The sequence below is a fragment of the Pundamilia nyererei genome, unplaced genomic scaffold (genome assembly GCF_000239375.1).
Source record: "Pundamilia nyererei isolate P.nyererei 1_Seehausen unplaced genomic scaffold, PunNye1.0 scaffold00382, whole genome shotgun sequence".
NCBI classification, from domain to species: Eukaryota; Metazoa; Chordata; class Actinopteri; order Cichliformes; family Cichlidae; genus Pundamilia; species Pundamilia nyererei.
This window is the reverse complement of record NW_005187783.1, coordinates 152,263-162,126: the sequence shown is the minus strand read 5'-3', so window position 1 is coordinate 162,126 and position 9,864 is coordinate 152,263. Positions and strand designations below refer to the sequence as shown.

General features: G+C 37.2%; 1 protein-coding gene across 4 annotated transcripts in view; it reads left to right on the top strand.

Annotated features, from left to right (window-relative positions):
* The first annotated feature begins 3,762 nt into the window (after window positions 1-3,762).
* ntm (neurotrimin) overlaps window positions 3,763-9,864 on the top strand; it is a 129,889-nt gene continuing 123,787 nt past the window's right edge. For all 4 annotated transcript variants that reach the window (XM_005752804.1, XM_005752803.2, XM_005752802.2 and 1 more), the window contains exon 1: window positions 3,763-4,091. In XM_005752804.1, the coding sequence (XP_005752861.1) occupies window positions 3,919-4,091 (173 nt within the window). In that variant the 5' untranslated portion in view covers window positions 3,763-3,918. The remainder of the gene's footprint in view (window positions 4,092-9,864) is intronic.

Genomic DNA, 9,864 nt, shown 5'->3' with positions numbered 1-9,864 from the left:
TGGTATCACTCTTGGCTGGAAGCAGTGCTTAATCAATGGAAAAAACACAAACTTTGTCCAAAACCTCTCATGTTTAACTGTTTTCCACTTTTTCTTTGGTCATTTTAGCCTTTTTGGCCAGGGTGAAGGGAGTATCTGCCATCAAACAAGAAGACAGCCACATGTAGCTATGATGAGGTTTGCTAGTTCACCTTACATGCATTAATGTAATAACGTGGTTAGCCTACTCAACGTAAATTACACACGAACAACATTAAGCTACTCACGCAGAGAAGAATGGCTGCTGTTGCCATCATCATCCGTCATCATTTCTGCTACACTGGCAGGGCTAGGGGCCAGGACTCTCCTCTTCGGGGTTTTTGGGGGATATCGCTAACTCCGGGTCAGATAACGGGCAACCCACGCACAGTAGATGCGCTCGGTGTGAGGTCTCGCAGCAAACTATCATACGGTGCATTTCTGGGCTTTTAAAAAAAACCGCTATGCGTCGCCAGGTGTTTCATCGGATTTGAGGTGTTACCTCCTTTGACAGTATCACAGTATCAGCTTAAAGCACTTGTTGCAGGCTGCTGAGTTTGCATATTTTGCTGTGAAGTACAGCCAGACTTTTGACCGCTTCGCCTTGGGCATTTTTAATCTGCAGCTCTGCTCTAAAAGAACGCACGTACCTGGACCCGCCTACTATCCTCGGAAACGTAAAATTATTGGCTAGAAGTGTATCACAGCTCAGGAAAAAAAAGCACCAAAATAAAGCACCGAAATGTGCGCTGCTTTTCGGTCTGGTTACTACCGTTTCTGTGATGGCACCGGACACCGGTACCCATCCCTAATTATGAGGTATTGTATATAGAGTATTCAGGTGAAGAATGAATTGAATCCATATTAGAATAAGGCTGTAGCTAGTGCTGTCAGCGTTAATCTCGTTAAAATTATGTTAATGCCATAATGGGGCAAATCTATGTTAGCGAGTTAATGCGGATAGCTCCGTGTGCGGGGCTGCACGGCCCTAAAGCGTTAAGGAGCTAACTGTGCTAACGCTAGACGTTGTGCAGTCCCATGCACGGGGCAATCTGTGTTAACTTGCTAACGGATTTGCTGCGTTAATGCGGTTATGGCATTAACATAATTTTAACGAGATTAACGCTGACAGCACTAGCTGTAACATGAGTAAATAATAAAGCTAGCCATCTGGAAGTCATCAAGACAGATCACAGTGCAGAGCAGCAGAGGGGACCATTTGGCTTTCTGTCGAGAGCACCAGCATGATCTATTTCCTGTACATCTAATCCTAACAATAAATATACAGTAAATGGTGTTGCAGACTCTTAGATTGCAGTTTGTTGCGAAGATGTGCTATATTTAGTTCCAACAACTTCATTTTGCATTCATTTGTTGCCTAAACAACCAAAGCCAATGTCATCCATGAGCAAGTTTAATTCTCTGTGGTAACATAGTGCTTCAAAAAAGATTGCATGGCACCTGTTCTATAAATACAGTGACCCTGGCTATGAATCACCATTATGATACCAGACAGTGGTAGTAAAAACAAAGAGGACATTTGTTATGTCAAAAGATAATTGATTATTTTGCAGAAAGAAAAGGTTAGAAGATTAGAGCTTGCCCGAATAATCATTCTCTAATGAAGCCAGAAATTATCTTCAAACATACATATTTTTAAAAGAGAAAACACATCTAATATGACCAAGTTATAAAAAACAACTCTATTAGTTATTAGGTTGCCATTAATCAAAGCAGTCTCTTGATGCTTTTGTATCCAGTGTTGTTTTCTCAGTGAACTCCTGGTATTACTGAACAACACCAAACACCTTTAGACAATGTGAAACCATGTTTATTGATAATAAAAACGGAAATAATAAAGTCTAAACATCAATCTTGACATGAGATATGGTTTCAAAAAGGGAAGGTATGGCAAGTAACAAACAATGGTTTATATGACAGGCACGCTTTATGGGCTGCAGTATTGAGAAAACATGCAAACTCCACAAATTCATGAATCTGCCCCAGACATCTTAGGTAAATTGGTGAATTAGCCATGAACAAGAAATGGTGTCTAAAGCTTATATAACAAAATACTGTAGGAATGCATGGTGAAATGTGAGTTGTGAATTATTAGTAATACATTTCTTTCTTTCTTTTCTTTTTTTTTTTGCTTTGTACCAACTTTTTATTAATTAATAAAATATTAAATTCCATTGTGGAATAGCAGAGATTTTGTACCAAAAACTGCAAATCTTAAAGCTGCAAATGGAAACAGGACTTTTGAGTGTGTCCTCTGTGTGAGGTGCCATTGCCATCAGGAGTGCTGAAATGTTTAGGTCGGTGTGCAATACATTAAAATAAAATTCAGTTAATGTGAGTAGGCAGTGTTTCTCAAGTTGAAAGGGGTGTGAAGGCAGACAAGTGAATATTTTTGGCAATGTAATCATTCAAATATTTATTTGTCTTAATTTATACACATGCACAATTGCTTATAGAAAATAGAAGTATCACTAAAGAATAATCATAACACCTCTGTAATTACAGAACCCAGCTATATAAGATGAAGGAAACAAGACTAGGTAACCTTTAAGAAATGAAATATTAAGACAAACATTACAACATAATGAATAGAAAATTGAATGAAAACAATAACATGACAACAACGACAAGAACAACAATAACAACAAAATATGTAAACTTCTAATGACCACTTAACATCTGTCAGATATGTTATTAAAGCCTTTATTGGCTGAGTTCAGGAATTTATTATACATGTGCTGATATGAATGTTTAAGGTTTAGTGTAAAGATTTCGCTACAAACTGACGAACATGCAGGGATGTCACTGATGAGCACAATGGCAACAGGAAAAACCAAATAAACAATTGTAAAGGGATGTTGATTGCCAGTCAATATGTTTATGTATAAGCTTTTACCAAATGTAGTGGTATTTTCTCATTTCTCAATTTTGTGCCTGCTCTCTTCTCTAGTTTGAGACTCAGACAATATGTCAGTTTGACATTGTACAGGATGTCATAATTCCTAAAATGCATTTGGAGGAGAGAGGAGGCACAGGTGGCTGCTTTTTAAAAGAGTTTACTGGTACTCTGGCACTTCGTTTCAAAAGGAAATATTCAAGATCTAAGAGTAATACTCTGATTAGAAAAAAAAATGCTACACTTGTGTTCTAATTTCCCATCAAAATATAAAGAAATGAAGGGTGGCTCAAATCTTTTGCACTGTATATGCTTCCAAAATGTGTAAGAAAAAAGAATCAGAATCTTTTTTCTTGATTCTGATTCTGATTTTTCTATGCAGTGGTATAAAGTATAAAAACGATCATCATAAAATATTTTAACAGGAAAGAACTTTTCCATAATGATGAGCACAGCCGTGTTTTTTTTTCCTTTTCATTGAACACTATCTGCAGACACTACACAATGACACAGGAAGCGCACTTATTACAGATCGTCAAATCACTTGCAACCCATGCAGTTCGCAAACTTAGCATCTTCCTCCCTTTAAATACGATTCCAAGTCCTCTTTTCTTAATTGTGTACTTTTTCGATTCTCTCTACCGAGGATGAAGCGTTCAATACATTCCTGAAGGACATTACGTCTTATTTCTTATGTTTTAAAAAAGACAAACAAAACCCAAAGAAAAAACAAACAAACAATCAAACAGAGGGATAATGAGAATAATCCCCACCCCCCGTTTAAAACAAAGGGCAGTGATAATCCATAGTGCAGCCAGACAGCGTCCTCTGTCTTCCTTGCTCTTCACACCACAAATACCTGGCGAGAAGATTTGGATTAAGACTAATGAACTGGGAGTACAATAATCTCCGTTCACGGCGGAGGACCGCCTCATTGTCTCGCTGTATGATTTTTGTTTGTGCGCCTTCGAAGGCTAAAGACGATGTCTATCCGGGGATATTTTGTCGCTTTTTCCAAATGCACAATTTTTCTCTCCCTGAGGATTTTGTTTCTTGTACCTGCAGGGTTGCAGGTCCGCAGCCAAGGGGATTCTCAGTCCTACAACAAAGTGATGGACAATATCACAGTCCGACAAGGAGAGACGGTCTTTCTCAGGTGAGTCTCCCCTCACACAAGTGTCTCGCTTCTGCTACTGCTGTTTATGAATTCCACCGCCAAAGTTATGCACTGCCTGTAGGCTGCCCTAAATGAAATATTTGGTATGGGATCGAGTAGCAGAAGGACTGACGTGCTGTCTGTTTTATCATGCAACCGACGTTAAAAACGGGCGGGGGGTTGAGCGGATTAGTCTGTGGAAAACACTCCATTCAAAAACGACACTGCTAATCTTCTGCAGCTGTTAACTAGAGACACTGATTGTTTTAATTGTTGTGTGACGATGCAGAACTAAAGGTGATGGGGAAAGCGTGTTTCTGGAAGGAGGGCTCGAGCAAAAACTGTTGTAAAGTTTTGCTAATGGCTGTAGATGAATAGAAATATAGTTGTGGTTACAGAAAAAAAAAGAACTGAGTGACAAGTCCGTAAGATTTACACACGTTTTGTTTCTTCAGCGGTCCCCAAACCTTAGTTGGACACGGGGATTTGTGTTACTTTTACGTAATGCAATGTTGAGAGCAACAGAAACAATAAGGACAATGACCAAAGCAATTAATTTTTATCACTGTTATAGGAATAGTGTTACTACTGTTTAAAGCAGGGCTGCTCAAAGTTAAGAAGGGGCAAATAGAACCAGGCTGAAAAACAACAACCCACATTCATCAAGAAGGCTTCTGCTGATAGTGACTTTCCATATGGAAAACTGACAGCTGCATAAGTATCAATGAAATCTTAATAGCCAAACAAAGTTGAAAAATCTCACTGGTAATATCCAAACCAACTATAATTTTATATTTAAGTGATTTAGCTGGTGGAATTCTTTCTTCAACTCACTTCATCCATTTGCTAAGTCTGCCAAACTAATGGCCACAGATCTTTAACCACTCACAGTCATACGTCACTATGCTGCGAAAATAAAAGGATTACCATATGACATATGTGTAATTAACAGATCATGAGACAATTTCTAAATTATCCCAAGCAAATTGTTTCTTGCCTATTTTTGCGTGAAAAATATCAGCATGTCAGACAAACCCATTCACTGATATTATCTTCAACATCCCAATGCAGACTGGCTGACAAATATACTGCTTGCTTTTTCTACAAAATGCTCTTCATAATCCATTGTTTGGACATCACAGAGGCCTCTTCTAAAAGGTCATCAGTATGGTAAATAATGAACATAACTTGGCTGTTCCTTCATTAGGTGTAAGCTGACACAATAGGGAGTAAGGCTGGGATAAAGTGCTGACTAAACAACAATACAGCAAGACAAACTTAATCACACTGGCATCAACGTGCTCATTTTGCATTTATGGAATTAATAGAAAAACAAAATAAGCAAACAAGAGTAAAGTTGTTTCACAGACTTGGAACAAATTTTCTCCTTTTAGGATTTGTAAAGCAAATCCTTAAAATGGTAAAATGGCAACTGTTGCAAAAGAACAGTTAGAATTTATTTCAGTTTTACCTGTGTGTTATTGTATAAGAGTAAATCAGATTTTTCTGAATATTTTGCACAATTTTTAACCATAGACTCTTGCTGAAATACTTTACAGTCCCAATCAAGCACTGTACTGACTGACCTACCACTATTTCAGCACCACCGATAGCAATCTATCATGTCCTAATATTGTTTAGGAACAATGTCAAGTCCCAACAGTATGTAACAGAGTCAAAGTTGCTCTAGATCAGTCTAAACAACAGAGCTTGTAGGGCAACAACAACACAAAAATACATAGCATTCTTGCTCCTATCCATATTGAAACTGTCATGGAATGTCAACCCATCGCTAACCCTGAAAGAAGGTCAGTGGGATTGGCAAGTCTAAACCTACTATGATGCGTATCAGTCCTTCAGGCTGAGCAGTAATGATTGCTTTGGTCTGATTCATACATTCTGTGGCTGTGCTGTGCTTTGATCTTGTTAGTGAGTGCTTGCTCATGAAGTCACATCAGTTGAAAAGACATCTGAATCTAAAGCACATGCATTTATGGAGCTCTATGCACAATGTATAAGACTGCCCAGCTTTATAGAGTCGATGCTTCTGAACAAATATATTTTTCTGCAACTCCTGATTTGCTCATGAAATCAGGATCTTTTATGTTTATGGACGGGAGGGATCTACACTATATCAACTGTAGTTTTAAAATAAGCAGGAATGCCTGCATCAAGTAAACCCTCACATTAATATCATTAATCGTTAAGATATTTTATTGATGATATGCAGTGGGTTTTAGATGTGATGATTTGTTTGCATGTTTTCCTTCATTATTTACATTCCGGGGATTCTTGACATGAGGGCAATTTTTATAAACAGGACAGAGGATTGTTTGTGTGATCAGGCAGCCTGCCAGCTGAGTCCAGAGTCTTTCTTTTTGTTCCATCCAGAACAGCTTCTGTTTTAGGTTTAATGGCAATACTGTGGATGTGTACACAAAAACAGTATGTAAGTTAAAATCCATGGTCTTACGAGCTTAAACATTTCCAACATAAAATAACTTAACCTTCTACATTAAATTGATTAAATTGATCTACAATGACCTTTACTTTTAGTTGTACAACACTGAAAACACAAAACTGTGACACAATTCGAAGAATTTTAGAGGCAGTCAGTTTACAGTACAGCAACAAAAGAATATAAAAAAAGTGGACAGAGAATGAACATTTAGCAACATGCTTGAGTCACACTGGAACCTGAGCAGGATAAAAGGGCATCATAGTATTAGTAATCAGGTTACCTGATGCAGGCAGGGCCCTTACAATAGCTAGGTGAGTTATTTTGTATTACCTAGTACTTGGAAAACTTGGAAGTACTTGGAATCTGTTTGCACTTCTCAGACTTACCACTCCTGCTGTGTGCAGTGCTAACAAGCTACACATTGCCATTTTTTGACAGCTGAGTAAGAGTAAACAAAAGAGTAAACCAATTAGTAATAGTAGCATAACGGTAATAAGAATTTGATAACCTGCTAGCACTATGAAGGTTATGTATGTGCATTTGAATTTTAATCCATTATTAGAATGGCTTTAGATGGTAATAACCTCATAAGAATAAGGTTGTACTGACTGATGTTTTAGAATAATAGGAATAATAAGAAAGTATTATAATATTATAATGCCTCAGTTAATCCTGGTTCTCCAGCATCCTACTTTGCTTAAAAGCAATAATGTAAATGTTGTGTTTATCGTTCTGACTTATTAAATGGAAACATTGATGGTACGTGTGGTTTCTGTGTAATAAGCAGGAATTAGGGTTGCAAAATGCAAAACTGCCTATTTCTAGTTGGTAAAAAAAATTAACCTATTGAAGGAAATGTCAAGACATGTTATCTGGAAATATCTCTGGTGTTTTTTTGGTCATATAAGTAGGAATTAGGGTTGCAAAATGCAAAACTGCCTGTTTTTCATTAGTACCACATTAATAACTTATTAAAGGAAACGTCAAATGTGATAATCACCTAGGAATACCTGTTGTAGTTTATGTGTAATAAAAGGAATCTGGGCTGCACTATGTAGTGATTAACATGGTATTAAGTTGAAACAGGCAGTTTTGCATTTTGCAACCCAGATTCCTTTGTATTACACAGAAAGTACCACAGATATTCCGAGGTAATTATTGCAATTCTTAAGGTGCCCTTATTAATTTTTTAAAAAGAATTAGAATTGAAGCATTATAATATGGTAATACTTTCCTATTATTGTAAAACATCAGTCAAAACAGTCTTATTATTATTAAAGGTTATTACCATTTAAAGCCTTTCTAACAGATGACAATTCAAATGCACAGACACATCCTTTGCATTGCTAGCAGGTTGTTTTATATTGTTACCAAGGTATTACACTATTTTCTCTAATTGGTGTTGCTTCATCGGTATAGCTTTGTTTCCACTTTATTACTCCATGTTTTGTCCCTTTGTAATTCAGTAAATGAATTTCAGTATAATATTACTCACCTGTAACCATTGTTGCTACAATTATGTTACTTGGATATTACTTGGTTATTAGGTGGTAATAATGTGCAAATTTCCATATTATTACCTGTTTGTTCCCACCTTATTACCCAACTATTACCTCATTATTACTAATCAGTAGTCGAAAGCACTACCATAAGACTAATTATCAGTTTATCTTGATGTGAACGGACTCACTAGTTTATCCCTGCTAAGGCCTCCTGTGGCAAGAGTATAGAGAGTTGCTGCGTAGCAACTATCAGCATAGGCACATAACCGAAAACAATAGGAATACAAAAATATGATGATTCATTTATCTCTTTTAACTTGATTGAAAATAGTTTAAATAAAAAAAAAATCACTTCATCAGCACTATTAATAATAGTGCATTATGGATGTGGATCTGAACATCTAAAGTGCTCAAGCATTACAATAAACCGAAACATGAAAATGCACAGATAATTTGATTTTGCTTTTTACCTTGCTGTGGCTTTTACCTATGGTGAAAGCCACTGCTGACCCAAAGGCTTGTGTCACATTTGCCAAAAAAACATTATAATGATTCCCTAGACCTTTGGGAAAATATTCAGTGGACTGACAAGATGATAATAAAAGTAATAATAATAATAATAATAATAATGGATTGCATTTATATAGCGCTTTTCTAGGCACCCAAAGTGCTTTACAATTCCACTATTCATTTACTCTCACATTCACACACACTGGTGGAGGCAAGCTACAGTTGTAGCCACAGCTGCCTTCGGACAGACTGACAGAAGTGAGGCTGCCATATCGAACCGTTGGCCCCTCTGGCCAACACCAGTAGGTGGTAGGGTAAAGTGTCTTGCCCAAGGACACAACGACCAGGACAGAGAGAGCAGGGGGATCGAACGGGCAACCTTCCGGTTACAGATGAGCTTCCCAACCCCCTGAGCCACGGTTGCCCCATAAAACAAGATAAAAATTTAAGATTTTGCAAGGTTTGCATCTCGTATAACTGGTATAAAACTAACTCAGCATTTAATAAATAGAACATCATATCAACAGTCAAACATGTAGTTTGTGTTGGGGCCTCCTTTGTTCCTTCAGAAACTCGAACAACTTGTCGTTGTTGCTGTTGGAACCATAAATTCTGCTCTCTACCAGAATATCCTGACTATGGAGCATACCCTTATGTCCTGCTACATAACCCTTGGGACACAGTAGGGCAATGATCCAAAACACACCAACAAGTCCACCTCTAAATGGCTAAAACCCCCCAAAATGTTTTGTCGTGGCCTAGTTTGTGGCCTTCATCAGGGTCATCCTGATTAAAACAATTAATTAAAACAATTCTGAAAAAAAAGAGAGGGCCAAAATTCCTCCACAGCAATGTGAAAAACTCATTGCCAGTTTGCCTGTACATCCTGCTGCCAAGGGTTGAACAACTAGTTTTTAGGTTTGGTGAATAATTACTTTTTTCATCTATTAACAATTTGTGTCCATGACCACGCGAAAAACTAGATGTGTTTTTTTGACTATTTCACAAACTGGTGTAATATCATGCTGGAAACTTATTTTAAGGATTAATGTATTACTATTTACTGTTTACTTTATTATTCCATATTTCTTCACTTATATTGTACTCCACCAGCAAGGTGTTTGAGAACCACTGTTCTCAGCCAAATAAATTACTTTTATTTGAGGGCGAGAGTAGGACTTGATATTGTTATTGGATATGGTTTATATGGCCTTCATTAAAGTTAAGAAAGTTAATGCATTCTGAAAGGACTCATTGGGGCAAAAATGACAAAAATAAAAAAAACTCTTTACTTGTACAG